Source organism: Camelina sativa, chromosome 11 (genome assembly GCF_030686135.1).
Source record: "Camelina sativa cultivar CO46 ecotype springtype chromosome 11, ASM3068613v1".
Taxonomy (NCBI): Eukaryota; Viridiplantae; Streptophyta; class Magnoliopsida; order Brassicales; family Brassicaceae; genus Camelina; species Camelina sativa.
In genome coordinates this window covers 5025123-5041545 of record NC_141890.1, presented here as the reverse complement: position 1 = coordinate 5041545, position 16423 = coordinate 5025123, and the positions used below count along the sequence as shown (strand labels likewise).

The window sequence follows — 16423 nt, the reverse complement described above, 5'->3', positions numbered from 1 at the left end:
TGTGTTTGTTTTCGTACATGAAGACATATTATTCATAAAATCAATAAGAATTTTTATTTTTCATCTTACATAATGTAGAAATGATATTGTTTTCACATGATTTATGCTTCGTAAAACAATGAAATTTTTTATTTTATTTAGATCACCACAAAAAAAACCGAAAAGCTATGGCATGCCATGAGGTTTTTCTATATACGAAATTACGAATGGTAAAATCCTTACACTCTGCTATCTGTAGAAAAAGACGTACAGTGTTAACTATAGCTTGGATTGGCCCAATTAAGATATTAGATGGGCCAATACGAGGCCTGAGATTGCTTACCAAGAACAACAAAACTTTTTAGGTAACACGGCGCCGTTTAATAGCTTCTTCACCATTGAACCTTTCTTTCATGTCCTTCGATTCAGATCTCTTAAGAAAGCGGAAGATAGATCGACGATCAAGATAAGTCGCGTTGAAAGCTTTTTGTGCAAACTCTCGAAAAAACCCTAGACTGAAAGATGGTACTGATCGAATCAAGTGAGAGTGAGGATGAGATCCTCATCAAAACCGAACTAAAGCCATCGTCTTCGTCTTCACCGCAGCAACCCACAGAGACGAAACAAGTCGACGGAGATGATTCCGACGGGTTCGAGACTGCCAGCGAACGTGAAATCAGCGATGAAGAAGGAGAGGAAGATGGTACTAAAAACGACGACGTCACTAGTCAGGAGGAGAAACCACAGCACTCGGAGAAGAAGGAAGAACAGGTTGAGCTAATGAGTGGAGGAGAAGCCATAACCGACGACGGATCAAACAAGGTGATTCCGCTTTGATATCTTTTAGGGTTTGGCTAATTCTGGGTTTTAGGGGTTCATTAGCTACTTGTCATTACAATTTTCATGTGAAAGTTTGAACCTTTGGATGAAATTAGTAGAGAAATGCTTTAAAGCTACTGTTGACAGATATTGAGGATTCGTCTTTTTGTTTGTTTGGTTTGTGTTGAAGGAGAAAGCTATGGCAGAAGCAAATGAAGCTAAAGCGGAAGGAAATAAATTGTTCGTTAATGGCCTTTATGAAGAGGCATTGTCAAAGTATGCTTTTGCTTTAGAGCTTGTGAAGGAGTTTCCTGAGTCTATAGAGCTTCGATCCATATGCCATTTAAACAGCGGTGTATGTTTCCTCAAATTGGTATGTTCTTTTGCATAAGCGGTCACAATGTTTATTTGGTTACTTCTTGGTCTATTGAACTTCGATTGAAGATGAGTATAGTTCTCAAGATTTCTCTGAAAATTTTGGCAGGCTAAATATGAAGAAACTATCAAGGAATGCACGAAAGCGTTAGAGCTAAATCCTAGCTACACTAAGGCCTTGGTTCGAAGGGCAGAAGCACACGAGAAGCTTGAGCACTTTGAAGATGCTGTCACGGGTGAGTGTTCACGAGTATTTATGCAAGCAATAACCGTCTTTTCCCCTTGAGGTTTTCTCATGAAACCAATTTATTAGAATAATTAGCCAGGAGTTCTAGGTTAGTTTCTGGCACTTGTTACAGGATAGATAGTTTTTGGTTGTAGATCAGGTTTATTATTGGAAGAGTTCACACTGAGTCTCTGCTCTTCTCATATGCAGACCTGAAGAAGATCTTAGAACTTGATCCTTCAAGTGATCATGCTAGGAAAGGGATACGACGTCTTGAACCTCTGGCTGCTGAGAAGCGAGAAAAGATGAAAGAAGAGGCTATAAGTAAGTTTGGGGACTACTTCATCATAAAATTGTAGATCTTCTAGCATCTAGATTCTAGAGTGATTCCTTTTGGTCAAATTATCCATCGTTTTATAGACTAACTCTGATGTCGAATATATTTGTGTTTGTAGCTAAGCTGAAGGAGATGGGGAATTCGATCTTGGGTCGATTTGGGATGAGTGTGGACAACTTCAAGGCTGTTAAAGATCCCAACACTGGCTCCTACTCTCTTTCTTTCCAAAACTAGTCCTTAATATCGTAGTGGTCTTTGATGTTTTGCTTCTACCACTTGATGTTTAGCAATAATCTGGTTAGTACTGCAATGTGTTATTGTTCTTGGTGCATTGGTACTGCAAAGATTTGGAATTAATATAGCTGTAAATTCAAAATTCAATGCTACAACAATGGATAAATTTCCCTTTTTTCGTGGTTCTTATCAATATGTTGGTGTGATACAGAACATACAACAAGCTATTTTGGATTCAATGGAATCCCATGAAGAAAAAAAACATCAAGAGTTGCAGATTCTGTGTTATGGCATGCTGCTCCAACTACTCTTTGTAAATTCAAAATTCAATGTTACAACAATGGATAAATTTCCCTTTTCCATGATTCTTATCTGTTTGTTGGTGTGATACAGAACATACAACAAAGCTATATTATAGGATTCAATTGAATGCCATGAAAAAAAACCATCAACGGTCCTTTAGAGTGTTACAGGTTATGTGTTATGGCATGCTGCTCCAAGTACTCTTTGCTGTTCATTTCTGTTAATCTACACAAAAAACAAATTCGTTTGGTGAGTGAGATCCGACAAATCTATATAAGTTATAGTAATGAACCACAAAGATTTTTGTTACATTACCTACTGATGGTTCTGTCTTTTGCAAAACCTAATTCGTTATCCACACAGAGCTCAGAAACATCGTTCTTTCTTGATCTCGACGATGTTCTTGGAGCCATCGAATTCGCATCTGAGATTGTTACAATCTTTTCCAAGAGTTCTTGAGGACTTGCCTCAGCTGTACACGACAACCTGGCTCTGTTCTCATACATCACCTGCAACTCTTAAACCATAGTTACGTTAGATCTGATGAATGGTTTGGTTGTGTCATCTTGGATAACTAAAAACTGAAGAGATGGAACCGGGTATCTGCATACATCGACTAGCGTGACGAATCTATACGCAGCAGTCCGGTTATGAAGACCAAACACTGGAATCCCTTCCAATGCAAGAGTATGAAACTTCTCTGCAGGTAACATGAGGGAGAAGAATAAGAAACGTTTTGTGATAAGATTTTCAGATGAGAGAGAGTCAAAAGCCGAGTAACTTACTGAACAATCCAAAGTAATCAGCAGCTCCAAGAGGTCGATCGCATAACTCTTCAAAAGGAAAGTATGCACATCCATTGGCACCTAATGGAACCTGTTCATGAAGCAGCATTGGTCTGATGAACAACTTATATGCAGACAACAGAAAGTGTTGGAATAACACAAAGATTGGTATTTAACTGTATACCTGTAATTTTCTTCCCATCACCACTTCTACTACCTGTGGACGCGCAATAACATTGTCTCCAATCAGTTGTTGGAACTTCTGTTTCAAAAGGGTCGAAAGATCTTTACCGATGAAATAGAATCCTTGCTCAGCCTGCACAAGTGAAGAAACGTGCTAGTTATTGAAACTCTGCTTTACATTGAAGCCAGTATAGTAAGTGTTTAAGAGCAGTACCGAAGTCAGTTTCCGGTAATCAACCGATGAGCCAATCTCATGAACCACACACCGTTCCTACGAAAATGGAACATTGATGGAATCTTTGAATTGGAAACATAAAAAAAGATTGAAAATGGATTAATGGAAGTTAACTAGATTTACCTTCAATGAGGAGATGAAAGGTAGGAAGAGATCTCTCTGGAGTCCTCCTTCATAGAGTTTATCAGGGTTCCGATTCGATGTAGCAACAAGAATCTATGTTTTATCTCACAAGCATGGACACAAGTCAGCTCAACACATAAAATTAGAGATGATTGTCGCAGCTTAGTGTAAGTAAAAAAGCACACTTACGACGCCATTGTTGAAGAGATGTCCGAAGAGTCGGTTAAGTATCAGAGCATCTGCAACATCAGTTACCTGTAATAACAGAAACGTTAGCCAAAACTCAAATGGGTTCATTCAAAGATGATTACTTTGGAGAAGATAAATATATGAAATAAGTGTATACCATGAACTCATCTAGACATAGCAAGATTGCATCATGAGCTATCTCTTGGGCAACAACTTCAAGTGGATCTGATAAACCCTTGTGCTTCTGCAAACATTATGACCCGAAATCAAACGAGGTATCTCAAAAGGCTAAAGCTTTGCCACAAAACTCAATAGAGAAACAATGGGAACTCAATTATCCATACTTGCAAGCGGCTATGAACACTCAACATGAAATCATGGAAATGTATCCTCTGCTTCTTCCAAGTGCAAGGCCTAAAGAAAACAAGAGAACTGTCATGAAACCGCAATGCTCTATTGAAAAAAGACAAGAATTTGATAATACAAACTTACAATTGATCAAAGAATAAGTCCATCAACATAGTTTTTCCTGTGCCTACACCTCCATAAAGGTATAATCCATTGACAGGTGAGTTAGAAGACTGCGGCATGAGCCGAGACCAAAACCAACGGCTTCTGTATCACACAAAACACACAAATTTGTGTGAGAACTTAAGTTCTCAATTCCTAATAAACAGAGAAGTTAAAAGGCTCAAGGCTAAGAGAAGAGAAGGATCACCTTGAGAATTTATCAGAAGTGTTGTACCGATCCAAACGACATGTATCTACTGATTCCACAAGCTCATCATGTAGTCTTTGAAGCTCTCTCAATGCACCAATCTGCAACATTTCAAACACACACTTAAGCCGCAAGTAACAAGAACCGCACTTTTTAACCTCACTGCTCAAAGTTTCAATGAAGTAAAAAAGAGTGACTATAGTTGTTAATCATACTTGGCAGATATCTCCAGTCATGAGTTCACCATCACTGATTCTTCTCTCATACTCAACAAGCGGACCAGTTCTCTTCACATCTGCCATCATTCAACAAAATTCAGTAAATCATAAAACACCAAACGCTGAGATGAATCGAATCCGATTGAAATAAGAGTAACAAAAAAAAAAAAAAACCTGATGAGACGGTGAGCCTAGTAGAAGTAGTAGTAGTAGCAGGATCAGCTGCTTCAACTGCTTCTACTGATAAACCTCTCAAGAAACTCAACCTCGAACACAAACTTGAATGATCAGTGCTTGTTGTTGTATTCACCAGAGGTTGGTTTTGACTGACACCGATCAAAAGTTTGCGGCTTTTCGAGCAGAACGATGATGAAGAATAGCGTTTTTGATTGTTCCTCAAAGCCCATCTAGTTCTACTGAGAGATGATGATCTAATGATTGGTCTCATCGACGAATTCAGCTGCTGAAACAGAGAAAGAATCAACAAGAATGAACACAAACTTCACACATTATTGCAGGCATACATGTCCGTTTTGTAAAATTAATATATTTAAGCGTGACGTAACGCTCAATTACAATTTAACATTATTGATGAGGACTCACCTTTAACTAAAGAAGAACAGCTCCAAATTCCAAATTCCCCTTAGAAAGTATGAATTTTTTCGCCCGGAAAAGAAAAAGAGGAAAACTTTGCGATTCGGATACTGATAAGAATTGGGCACAAGAGGGGGAAACGTGAATGATGAAAAGAATATTGAAAAGATTAAAAAGGTTCGATGTTTATGTAATAGATGCTGATAAATAAAATATCTGGATAAGAGAGACCCAAAAATAAGGAAGAAGATCAAGAAGAAGAAGATTTAACTGTTAAGTTTTGAAGAGAGAGACGTGATTAATGAATTGAGTTTTTTTTGTTTATTGACTAATTAATACAATTTCGATCTTTTTAAACCAAAACAGAATGTGTTGTATATCCTCTAATTACAATTGTTAAAATGTTGATTTGCGTAGTTGTTTTCCAGGTCATGAGGATAAACATTTTGGGATTTTCCCATTCTTTAAGACAGTTGACTATTTTTATTCTTCTAGACAAAAAAAAGCTAAATGTAATTTTTAATCCTAAACTTACCCTAGTGATGATATATACAAGTCCAATTAGAAGTTTTATAATGATAAATTAGAAGTTTTATAATGGATAAATTGTAGTTATAGAAGAATATTCTGCTGAAAAGAAAAAAGAAAAAGTAGAATATTCAAAACAGAAGCTTCTCGATGCTGCGTTAGCGTACCGCATTCAAGTGGGACTAAGCAAATGTCTATCTCAAGGGCTAAGCATCTTCCAAGTGGGAGGGGAGAGATAAAGTGAATCAATCCCACCTTGGTCCTCATAGTCCTTATTATGATCTAACCAACAGCTTACATATTTAATTTGATTCATCTTTTTCAACGTTCATCCAAAAGAGTTTGGTTTCGTCAACATTTTCTAGTTTTGATCTCAATGAGTATTAGTTGAAAATAACAACAACGCACCTATTAATGGTGACTGGTTGCATTGCGCATGCTCCCACGTGTCCACGTCACTTCTTACATTGTAAACGTACATGTCTTTTTCTGACCAACCCGGCAACCCCATACCGCTACTTTCTTTGTTACATTTTTTGTTTTTGCCATAATAATGACAAAACTAAAATGTTGACTTTTTCAAATAATGGGCCAGAACTACTGATAAAAGAGTTTTAAAGCCCAAGTTTCAGAATCTTTGTCCTAAACCCAAATAAAAGCGTAATCACACTCACACGCCAGCCAAGCCAACAAAACATATCCTGCGTGAAAACAAGTGTCTGAGTAGGAAAAGACGACAAAGAATGTACAGGTGTCAGAAGCTGATTGGTTTAAACAGACGTAGACCTAAATGCTTGTCTCACACCAATCCATTAGTGAAGAAGAAGAAAGGATCAAAGCAAAATGAATTACAGATTTACAGATATTGAAAAGCCTTATCTTCTTCGTCGTCTCTTTTGATCTTATCTCATGGCGAATCAAGGAGCAAAGAAGCGTAAGGATGAGAATGCTAGACACATGTCTAGGCTCCGTCTTATAATGATCGTTTGCAACGTACACTTCACGTTATCCTTCATTCCTCTGATTCTTAATCCTTAGATTTGGTTAGATACGTTACTTGGATCACATTGGAACCACAAAACACTCGAATTTGATGTTTTGAGACTTGAAAGTTTCAGTTTTTGAAGTCAAGATCAGATGATTTTGTTTCGATGGTTTTGATTTGTTTCCAATATGTGTTTTGCAGATTTTGTATATCATAGTGAGGGTGATAATTTCGCATTCAAGCTTTACATGGAAACATTGGATTGGTCTTGTGGCTTGTGCTAACGTCTTTAGGTTACGCGATTCCTTATAAGCTTCTTGATCAAATGGCAAAGCCTAGTGCTACTGATGATGGTGAACTTATTGACGGTGGATTCGACATGAGCACTGGTGGAATGTGTGGGTACGTTTTGAAAAAGTTTTGTCTTTTAGATTGATCTCAACTAAGAATAGAAAGTGCCCTGCTTTTGACTCTCAAGTGTGTTTCTGTATGGTTGGATTCTTGTCTCCATAGCCAATATAGCTCTGTTCATTGATTGTCTCTTCTTATTCTTTAGTTAGAAGCAGTGTAAGGAGGACTGTTTCATTATCATGGTTCATGAGTGATGTTTGAGCCACCACAGTTGTGGTTCTCTCTGAGTTTCGTTGCTTATCAGTTGCTACATAATCATCATCTTTATGGTTGCTTAGATTAATCATCATCACAAGCCTAATTAATGCTTTCTTGTCCTTGCAGATACTTGCATGATGTACTTTATATCACCTGTTTCATGCAGCTTGGATCTATCATCTCTGGAAAGTTTTGGTACGCTTATCTAGGGGTAAGAAAGATGGAAGCCCATCTAAGTTTTCTTATATACTTCAGGAAAACAACAGATTTGCAGCGTCTATCAGAAATTGAAGCAACCATTTACATTTGCTATTTTTCTTTAATAGATTCCTGCATTTGGAACCTACAAAGCTTCTAGTCTTGTTAAGGGATTCCTGTCTCACGGTTCAGAGGTAATCACTTAAGATTTGAATTCTCTCACAATGCTTTGAACAATGGGGAAAGATAACACATAGCATTAAAATGGACTGGGTATTGTCTCTATGACTGAACTTAGGGAGGTGTAGAGGATGACAAGACACGCAAAAGAGGGAGAAGATGGAGAGAAAAGCTTCTAGAGGGCAAGTCGTCAAGACAAGATCACGATGAATGTCTTAAACATCATCTTTTAGCAAATCATAGTTTGGCAAATCTTTCTTCAAACACACAAATGCAAAGTGAAAGGGTAAATACTCTTGCCTTTTGCATGTACCTGTTGTACGGATGTAGCTGTGTCTTTACACTGTTTGACTTCAATGGTTGTGTCAAAGCTAAAGTATACTAATTGTCTTGAGTAGGATACAGTAATTTCTCTGGAAGATATAGACTTTTTGTTCTTTAAATTCATGCGATATTATGGTGTTTTTGTGAGCCATAAGACGACAAATGTGAGAGTTGAAAATTCAGATTCATAGCTATTCGTCTAAGCTTCATTGGTAAGACCTTTGACAGTAACTATGGGGAAATGATGGAAAAAGTTGGGAAGCTCAAGAGAGACCATTTTGTATTAATAATATTTCATTTCTTAAATACAATCAAAGACTAAGATACATAATAGCATGGAAGAACTAATAATATTTGAGAACAAACGAACACAGAGACTATAAAGATTCTTAATGAACCCAAATTACAACTTGTTATATACAAAAAAGCTGCCATGTACTTGCATATCTTTGGTATTGGGTTAATTTCACCTGGTGGTGGTTATAGAGAAGAGATTGAATTCACGTTCCAGTGTCCACGAAGATTCATTCTTGTTATTGATACTTAGCGTATACTCCTGGAAATACCCATTATACGTAATCACCGATACCGTTGCTCTGAAAAAGACGAGAAACACAGAAAGATCATCAGGCTTTCGTGGTGTAGTTCTGTTCCAGAACTTGTCATCTCACCGCAGATTCAAAATGGGGTTATCCTAAATTCTTACCTAACAGATGTAAACTGAGATGGAGATGATGATCCTTCAAGTTTGTCTATCTTCCTAACCACTGCATAACTGTAATACAAACAAGCAACATACAATAAGCCTTTTGAGTTCTATAGCCTAATAGATCATTAGCAGCCTCCAAATGAAAAGCCTTTCACCTTCTAATTCCAGAAGAAACTGCGTTACGGAGCACATGATGATGTGCTGGATCTAGTGCATCACTCACGCTGTCTGGTAGAACCGAACCAAGAAAGCTGGTAGACCTTTTGCTTCTGAGAAGACTCTGAAACTGTTAGAAACCTCAGTAATGTGTAAGGGAAGTAAGATTCTGATTCTTGATCCTCACCTTTGGTTTATGGCCAACCTTAAAGAGAAGGCATGAATGGAGCCTGAAGAACTCGTTGCAACTAATATATCCGGAAGCTCTGTCGATGGTCCAAAAGACAGTGAATATATAGTAGATGGGTATGTTCCTCTCCTGAAACTAAATGACTGCAAAAGAAAGAAAAAATTAAGAATCTGTAGAAAAAACGAAATGATGATGTACCGAAAGAGTAGCTCTTCACCTTAGTAGCTTCCGAAACAAGATGGACTCGGATCAGAGTTCCTTGCTCAGATGCTGTAGCAATGTACATTCCATTTGAAGAGAGTGCAATCGCAGCCAATGGAGAACGATGTGCATCTATCTGTAATCGATATGAACAAAAAAAACAGAGAAATGGTTTCATTGAGTTAGTTATAATTGAGTTCAGTATGCAGCTCAGAAATCAAATTTCTATTCCAAAATTAGGTGAAACATCTAGTAAACCTCACTATGAGACTGCAAATCCATGGCGTTGTAAACCAGAACAGATCCTTTCGTCACACTAGCTGGAACAGCTAAGTAGCAGGCTTCAAGACAAGGAGAGAATGCACATAGACCTGATAAAAGATAGACATTGTTTTTAATGTTTCCAACGAACTGCTAAGGTTAAAGTTTGATGAAGGAAACTTTATGAGCTATAATACCTTTTGGATTTGGCACGGTGTCGATAGTATCAAGCATGACAAGAGTATTCAAGTCGTAAACGAATGTTTTCTCTAGCAGCATAACAACAAGTCTGATAAGAACCAATCACAGAACCATGAATTGACTCTCAAAACACAAAACAAAAAAACAATCAGAAGACTTAAGTTCAGTAACAAACCTTTTCTTGTTCATACGGACAGCAAGTATAGAAGTTAAAAAGTTCAATTCCCTAAGAGGTGAACCCGTTGTGGTCTTAAACAAACAAAGACGCCGTGGGGATAGAGAAGCCTATATATATATTATGAAATTCTCCTTAATCAAACAAGATCAAATCCGATTATTGACAAAAAATGTTTCACAAAACACACAAACCTGTTCACCAGCTCCAACAATGGCAAGTAGATCTGAGCTATACAACATTTCAACAATAACAAAAGCCCCAGCAGCTAACAACAAACAAATAAAAGGCAAACAACTTCAATACATTAATAGTTTCAGAAAAGAAATTGAAGCTTGAAAACAAATCTAGCTTTTCTACAGGTTTCAATATTCAAACACTATCCAATCTAAAATCTACAACATTAATGCGTGGTTAACGTCTGCATAAGTTGTTTTCAAACCCATCAGTTATAAACGCCGAAAGATTCAATTTTTAAGGACATAGACAGCAAAAAATTAGATCTTTTGATCAAAACCCAGAAACTAGAGAACCAAAAACGAAGAGAGAATTAAAGTGGGGGGGGGGGGGGGTGTGCCTCGTTCATAGCAGAGTCTGCCTGTAGTAGAATCGAATATTTTGAAAGAATCTTTCCAACTTATCGCAAAACCACTGCAATAATCGAACAGACAACAAAAGGGCAGGCTTTTGAGTTACGTTATCTTGAGAACTAAAAAGACAGAGTTTTTATTTTTTTTCATGGGAGATCCACTAAGAGAATCGAATTCACCTATTATCTTGATTGAAAGAAACACAATAGATGGGAGAAGGAGAGGACTGATTCGCCATGTCTCCCAAAATTGTAATAGAAGACTCTTAATCGTCAAAGCAGCTCCTCCTGTTTTTTTTATGTCTTTCTTCTAGTAACTCTATTTATATATGTTCTGTTTTCGTCATCTTCTTCCTATTCTTACTAGGAAACGTTGTCGTTTCTTCATACTAGGTTAAAAGCTGTTTTTACATGATACCTATTTTTATTTTGAAAAAATAATATAAATTAACATATTATTATTATTTTGTTTTTTCTATGCACCTCAAAATTTAAAGATTATGTACTATAAATCAAATTTTTTTAATGATAATATTTTTAGTGTAATTAAGTTATATTATATCTTATTATCTTACATGACATATGTCATATATTTTTGTAGTTGTATTCATATTTCAAAATCATTGTGATATCATAAAATTTATTTTGCGGTGTTAGTTATGCATATTTTTAATTTATTTATAGGGATAGCTTAAAAAGATTTACAATGTTTCAATTAAGAAAAAATCAAAAATAATAAATAGTAGGTTTGCAGTGTCTTATACATATATAACTAAGTGAATCTAACCATAAATTATTAGACTAATACATTTTCCATAAAAAAAACAAAAAAAAAAACAGCAACTACTTATTAGGTTATTATCTTACAGTTTTTAATTGTGTCTGGATTTTGATTTATATGAAATGATAATGTTTCATATAGAAAACAATAATTAAACTATACATCATATATTATATGTATATCATATTCAAATAAACTGAAACTTTTATTAAGCTAAGATATCATTGGTTAAATCAAGGAAAAATAATGATATTGTAGAATTTATAAAATTATGTGTGATTTGAAGTACGAGGTCATGAAGGTTATACTGAGATATGTGTTTTTTTTTTTAATAGATAATACACAAATTGATGTATCAAAAATAACTATCTGAGAGTTATAAAAGTGCAATTAAGTGCGTACTAATACATTTTTAACATGTTCTATTATATTAAATTAAATTCATTGAGAACACTACTATGATGTTATTATGAGAGTTACAAACAAACTTTTATACTTTTCCAACTCCTAAAATTAAAATCCATTTAATTTAAAGTGAGTGTTGGTGGGTCTATAATTTATTCAAAAGTATAATATGTTACACATAAATTGTTTAAAATGAATAGAAATATCTAATTCTTAAATAACTATGGAAATTTAAATAATAAATATGAATAAATTATAAAGGCAAGAAATATAAAAGAAATATTTTATTTTTATATAAATAAAATAAATATTGTAAACAATACTAAATATATATATTATTTTTTAATTAAAATATAGAATCAAACTCTTACAACACATATGAGATATGACAACATTTGATATTAGTGAGAGATAAGGAGATTTTATTTTCAGTTATAATTATATTTTAATATGTGAATAAAATGTAGTGTGTTAATTAGATTTTAAATATTAAATATTGTTTAATGCAATTAAACAATTAGAAAACTAATAAAAATATTAGAAAGCATTAAATGTATATGATTCTGTTTCTTTTCCAGAAAACGTTGTCGTTTTGTCATTGAGTGAGATAAGATTTTGTAGGTTTGTGATAAGAAAATTGAAAACGACACATGAGAGTCAAAGTTGGACAAAAGTCACACAACGCATTAAGCTTAAGAGGACCACAACGACACAAAGCAAAGCAGCTTATGATAACAATAAAACAAACAGAACTGTTGATGCTATTTTAAGTGTATGTGTGTGAGAGAGAGCAAATCAGATTCTGGTCAAAAGAAAGAGTCAAACGTCTCATAGTTTCTTCCTTTGCCATCATAATGTTTGTTAAAAGCAAAATAACTCTGTTTTGTTTTTCATCCCCAACTTATAAATCAAAGAAACTCTCACACACACACACCTTCCAAAAAGTTAATATATACACATCAACATAAAGAACACAGAATCTCAAACTGTAGGAACTTTTTTTTTTTGCTTTGAATCAATTCACCACCATTTACATGTCTATATTATAAAAGTGTAGAGCTTTGTCAAATGATATCTTTCTTTCTTTCTTTCATTGTGTTATCTTGGACCGGATAGTTCCATGGCGAACGAATCTAAAGGCTGATGATCATCGTCATCATCGAAAGCCGAAGAGCCAAACATTTGGTAAGTTGGATCATTGCAATGTGCGTCAAGCCTTGAGACAGAAGTAGCTGTAGACAGAGAAGATATTGTCTTGAAAGAGATATTGGCATGGTAGAAATGTGAATGGTTATGCGAAGCAGCCCATCTCTCTGCTAAACCATCGCCTTCGAGCATCAGAACTACTTCAGACATTTTAGGACGATGAGCCGGAAGATATTGTGTGCATAGCAAAGCCACTTGTAACATCTCTCCAACCTCGATCTTATCGTAGTTTGTCCCGAGTTCTCTGTCCACCAGTTCCTCAACTTTCATCTCTTCATGCAACTTCCTCACCTAAGCAAAAGTCACAACATGCGGAGAAAATGTTAATTTGGTTGATCTTATAAAAGTAATCACAAATTCTGAGTCTCATTGCTTACCCATTCAAGCATAGCTCCTTTCTGGCTGACGGTTTTACCAAACTCAAGAGCTCTCAATCCAGTTATGAGTTCTAGCAAGAGTATACCGAACCCAAACACATCGGTTTTCTCAGAAGACTGACCGGTGGAGAGATATTCAGGTGCAATGTGGCCAACCGTGCCACGAACAGCAGTTGTGACATGAGAATCCGCATGGTTAAGGAGCTTTGCAAGTCCAAAGTCACCAACAACAGCTTCAAAGCACTCGTCTAAGAGAATATTAGCTGCCTTTACATCTCTGTGAATGATCTTGGGATCACATTGCTCATGTAGATACAACAAACCTCTCGCTGCACCAATTGCTATCCTCTTCCTCATGTTCCAGTCCAATGCCGGTTTAGCTACAAAACAGTTAACAAGATTGGTTAAAAAGCATTGAAAAATGAAAATTTTGGACCAACAGTTTCAAGAGTTAATACTAACATTTAAGCTTAAAGGCGACGCTTCCATTAGGCATGTAAGGGTAAACAAGAAGCCTTTCACCAGAAGTTGCGCAATAACCAATTAGCCGAAGCAGATTCTTATGAACAGCTAAGCTAATCATCTCTAGCTCCATTCGGAACTGTGAATCCCCTGAGGTACCATTAATATCCTTCAACCGTTTCACTGCCACCATTGTCCCATCCCCAAGCTTTCCTCTGTACACATTACCAAATCCTCCAGCGCCGAGAATGTTCTTGGAACTGAAACCATCTGTAGAAACATGGAGTTCTCTGAATGTGAAGCTTCTTAGATTCCCAAGTCCTTGAAGCCCTTCCTCTTGTTTATCTGCTAAAGGCAAAACTAAAAACTTTTAACATCTTCCTGAATCAAAGTTGTATAAACAAACAAGCTCAAATTCACGGACCGTTTAAGTTAAGGATCAGTAGCCTTCTTTGTTTCTTTCGATACCAACAAAAGGATCCGAGAGCAAGGATTAGTATAGCAACAAAGCCAAGGCTTACACCTAGCGCTACCGCCAAACGATTAGACCTGCCTCCTACACACTCAAGTAACCAAATTGATTAATGAAAACTATCATTACAATGGTTAAATTCAAGAAAAAAAGACAATGCAAGAACGTGATTATTACTATTATTACCTGATGATGAGCTCAACGAAACAGAAAGAGGACTTGTACTGATTGATCCAGAACAAATCTCAGGTGGGCTGCTTCTACAAATCAAAGGATTACCAGCAACACTAGATTCAACAGCAAAAGCAGAATCAAGACTTTAGTCCTGACTTAAAATAGAAGAATTTTGTGAAACCAACTTCAAATTTTGAAACTTTAAGGTAATATACTTGAAAGTCCTGGCTGGGAATTTAGGAACAGGACCACTGAGATTGTTATAAGACAAGTCCCTGAAATTTCCAAAAAAAAATAAAAGTTTAAAATTCAGACACCAAGAAAGAAAAAAACAATTCTTCACAAAGATATAAAGACAAAACTGTATACTCACAAGAAGGAGAGATGAGGAATTTGAGACAAAGAAGCAGGGAAGGGCCCAGACAGAGAGTTGTTGTTGAGTCTCCTATTTTGAAATTCAATTCGTACGAGGTTAGATGATTAATGAACTACTGATGAAAAAAACAAAAAACATCATTACATGTGTGAACAAGATTGAAGAAGAAGCTCTAACAGATATAGGAGGCTGCTTAGCTGCTCGACGGAAACAGGAATGTCACCGGAGAATTTGTTGTTGGAAAGATCCAAGGTTTGTAATTTCGGTAAAAAACCGAGCTCCGGTGGGATTTTGCCTGAGATATTGTTGTTCTGCAATAACCTAGAATTTTATAAAAAATTCAAAATTGGAATTTGAGGTTGGAGAAAAAAAAAAAAGACAAAACTTTATAATATATTGAAATATATACAAGAGGGAGGAAGATCCGAGGATGTTGCAGTCTTACACTTGTCGGAGATTTGTGAGATTTCCGATAGACGCAGATAAACTTCCCGAGAGAGACTGACTCGGCGCTCCTCTACCATTGGAGAGAGAGAGAGAGAGAGAGAAATCGTCACCATTAATGAAGGAACTCAAGAAGCAAAAAACAAAATCGGAAGAAAGAGAAAGAGAGAGAGAGAGAGAGAGAGCTCACAGTCCAATGACGAGGTTGTCGGGGGAGCAACTGATCATAGCCCAACTACAAGGATCAACTGAAAATTCATCCCAGTTGTTCAAAGCTCCATGAGGATCATGCAAACTGTTCTTTATATTTATCAACGCCTCCACTGTTATAAAGTTCAAAAAAAAAAATCCAATTTTTAAAACCAAAGCTGGGATAAAAGAAGCAATTCTAGTTCTAGTTGGTGTTGTTGTAATGTGTTACCTTCAGGGTTTCTGGGTTCAGAAGAGAGAGTAAGAGTAGTGGAGAAACAGAGGAAGAAGAAGAAGAAGAGATGATGAAGTTGAATCGTCATCATCATCGTCTGCTTTGTTACTACTACTACCATGGGAAAAGCTTTAGCTAAGCTAACGAGGAGAGGAGTAAAACAATAATTTTAATTTGTGAAGAGAAGGGAAGAGGAGACAGCATTACTTTTTTTTTTTTTTATCGGGGTAGTGACCACAAACACACATAGAAAAAGAAGAGAAAGCAAAAGCAAACCAACAACAAAAAAGAAGAAATCTCGGGTCTATCAAAGAAGAAGTCTTTCTTTTTTTGGTTCTTCTTCTTCTCAAAAACAGTCTCTCTCACAGGAGGGGAGGATATGAGTTTGTTGCTTAGAAAAAGGTTGAGATGAAACGTTTAAAAGAAGGAGAGAGAGAGGGGAAGAGAGAGAATCAGGGGAAGCTGATACGGACTGTCGGACCCGGGATGGTGGATGCTGGTCTACTCGTCTCTCTCTCTCTCTCTCAATGCATAGTGTATTTATATTTTTTTTATAATTTTCTCTTTTTAAAAATATAGCAAAGTGCTACAAATATTTATGTATATATTGAATGAAATCTCTAATTTTTATTATGCACTTTAATGTTTATTAATAAAGTAAGAGGAGCCTACTCATCT

General features: G+C 36.0%; 5 protein-coding genes across 21 annotated transcripts; 2 read left to right on the top strand and 3 right to left on the bottom strand.

The window, feature by feature from the left end:
* Positions 1-323: 323 nt before the first annotated feature.
* LOC104721800 (uncharacterized) lies at positions 324-2339 on the top strand. Of its 2 annotated transcripts, XR_757083.3 has the most exons (6): positions 324-801; positions 989-1171; positions 1283-1409; positions 1610-1723; positions 1855-2033; positions 2182-2339. XR_757083.3 is itself a non-coding variant. In XM_010439870.3 (5 exons), the coding sequence occupies exons 1-5, from the start codon at positions 502-504 to the stop codon at positions 1968-1970; spliced, it is 840 nt and encodes a 279-aa protein (XP_010438172.1). In that variant the 5' UTR covers positions 324-501; the 3' UTR covers positions 1971-2145. The 2 variants fall into 2 exon arrangements, 1 of the variants encoding a protein (XP_010438172.1); XM_010439870.3 differs by lacking the exon at positions 2182-2339 and having other exon boundaries at positions 1855-2145.
* LOC104721801 (uncharacterized) lies at positions 2249-6083 on the bottom strand. Of its 11 annotated transcripts, none has more exons than XR_015572033.1 (16): positions 5328-6083; positions 4899-5187; positions 4722-4801; positions 4507-4607; positions 4281-4403; positions 4133-4202; positions 3946-4032; positions 3789-3854; positions 3600-3692; positions 3456-3512; positions 3350-3374; positions 3243-3275; positions 3059-3149; positions 2885-2973; positions 2589-2782; positions 2249-2498 (listed from the first exon to the last, which is right to left on the bottom strand). XR_015572033.1 is itself a non-coding variant. In XM_087474474.1 (15 exons), exons 2-15 carry the CDS (start codon positions 5170-5172, stop codon positions 2438-2440), a joined length of 1518 nt encoding a protein of 505 aa, XP_087330600.1. In that variant the 5' UTR covers positions 5173-5184; positions 5328-6054; the 3' UTR covers positions 2249-2437. The 11 variants fall into 11 exon arrangements, 4 of the variants coding, with proteins under 4 accessions (XP_087330600.1, XP_087330599.1, XP_087330603.1 ...); XR_015572035.1 differs by having other exon boundaries at positions 2589-2790; positions 5328-5663; XR_015572036.1 differs by having other exon boundaries at positions 2589-2790; positions 4899-5184; positions 5328-5568.
* A 537-nt stretch (positions 6084-6620) lies between these two features.
* LOC104721799 (uncharacterized) lies at positions 6621-8261 on the top strand. Its single transcript, XM_010439869.3, is given in 7 exon segments — positions 6621-6839; positions 7033-7104; positions 7106-7233; positions 7567-7651; positions 7767-7832; positions 7937-7961; positions 7964-8261. Coding segments are annotated over 7 exon segments (525 nt in total). The 5' UTR covers positions 6621-6755; the 3' UTR covers positions 8029-8261.
* Positions 8262-8418: 157 nt separating this feature from the next.
* LOC104721798 (autophagy-related protein 18b) lies at positions 8419-11180 on the bottom strand. 5 transcript variants are annotated; one of them, XR_015572038.1, is made up of 11 exons: positions 10805-10954; positions 10613-10686; positions 10230-10303; positions 10036-10145; positions 9857-9948; positions 9657-9769; positions 9415-9534; positions 9195-9340; positions 9007-9137; positions 8849-8917; positions 8419-8738 (listed from the first exon to the last, which is right to left on the bottom strand). XR_015572038.1 is itself a non-coding variant. In XM_087474478.1 (11 exons), the coding sequence occupies exons 5-11, from the start codon at positions 9891-9893 to the stop codon at positions 8609-8611; spliced, it is 729 nt and encodes a 242-aa protein (XP_087330604.1). In that variant the 5' UTR covers positions 9894-9928; positions 10036-10145; positions 10230-10303; positions 10613-10686; positions 10805-11180; the 3' UTR covers positions 8419-8608. The 5 variants fall into 5 exon arrangements, 2 of the variants coding, with proteins under 2 accessions (XP_087330604.1, XP_010438170.1); XR_015572040.1 differs by having other exon boundaries at positions 9662-9769; XR_015572039.1 differs by having other exon boundaries at positions 9007-9120; positions 9662-9769.
* A 1565-nt stretch (positions 11181-12745) lies between these two features.
* LOC104721797 (protein CLAVATA3 INSENSITIVE RECEPTOR KINASE 3) lies at positions 12746-16322 on the bottom strand. Of its 2 annotated transcripts, none has more exons than XM_087474472.1 (11): positions 15743-16322; positions 15512-15644; positions 15323-15394; positions 15055-15198; positions 14875-14946; positions 14717-14776; positions 14514-14614; positions 14280-14411; positions 13856-14200; positions 13394-13773; positions 12746-13307 (listed from the first exon to the last, which is right to left on the bottom strand). In XM_087474472.1, exons 1-11 carry the CDS (start codon positions 15864-15866, stop codon positions 12909-12911), a joined length of 1962 nt encoding a protein of 653 aa, XP_087330598.1. In that variant the 5' UTR covers positions 15867-16322; the 3' UTR covers positions 12746-12908. The 2 variants fall into 2 exon arrangements, with proteins under 2 accessions (XP_087330598.1, XP_087330597.1); XM_087474471.1 differs by having other exon boundaries at positions 15022-15198; positions 15743-16320.
* Positions 16323-16423: the final 101 nt, after the last annotated feature.

What these genes read in the sequence shown, in the direction of transcription:
- LOC104721800 (XM_010439870.3), top strand. Translation starts at nt 502, where the DNA reads ATGGTACTGATCGAATCAAGTGAGAGTGAGGATGAGATCCTCATCAAA. An exon ending in CCGACGACGGATCAAACAAG is followed by an intron (nt 802 to 988) that starts GTGATTCCGCTT and finishes TTTGTGTTGAAG; the next exon opens with GAGAAAGCTATGGCAGAAGC. An exon ending in CTTTGAAGATGCTGTCACGG is followed by an intron (nt 1,410 to 1,609) that starts GTGAGTGTTCAC and finishes TCTCATATGCAG; the next exon opens with ACCTGAAGAAGATCTTAGAA.
- LOC104721801 (XM_087474474.1), bottom strand. Translation starts at nt 5,172, where the DNA reads ATGAGACCAATCATTAGATCATCATCTCTCAGTAGAACTAGATGGGCT. An exon ending in TGATTACTTTGGATTGTTCA is followed by an intron (nt 2,974 to 3,058) that starts GTAAGTTACTCG and finishes TGTTACCTGCAG; the next exon opens with AGAAGTTTCATACTCTTGCA. An exon ending in AAAGACAGAACCATCAGTAG is followed by an intron (nt 2,499 to 2,588) that starts GTAATGTAACAA and finishes TTTTTTGTGTAG; the next exon opens with ATTAACAGAAATGAACAGCA.
- LOC104721798 (XM_010439868.3), bottom strand. Translation starts at nt 10,863, where the DNA reads ATGGCGAATCAGTCCTCTCCTTCTCCCATCTATTGTGTTTCTTTCAAT. An exon ending in CACCGTGCCAAATCCAAAAG is followed by an intron (nt 9,770 to 9,856) that starts GTATTATAGCTC and finishes ATCTTTTATCAG; the next exon opens with GTCTATGTGCATTCTCTCCT. An exon ending in AGGTTGGCCATAAACCAAAG is followed by an intron (nt 9,121 to 9,194) that starts GTGAGGATCAAG and finishes GAGTCTTCTCAG; the next exon opens with AAGCAAAAGGTCTACCAGCT.
- LOC104721797 (XM_087474471.1), bottom strand. Translation starts at nt 15,866, where the DNA reads ATGGTAGTAGTAGTAACAAAGCAGACGATGATGATGACGATTCAACTT. An exon ending in TGAACCCAGAAACCCTGAAG is followed by an intron (nt 15,645 to 15,742) that starts GTAACACATTAC and finishes ACTTTATAACAG; the next exon opens with TGGAGGCGTTGATAAATATA. An exon ending in ACTGATCCTTAACTTAAACG is followed by an intron (nt 14,201 to 14,279) that starts GTCCGTGAATTT and finishes TGCCTTTAGCAG; the next exon opens with ATAAACAAGAGGAAGGGCTT.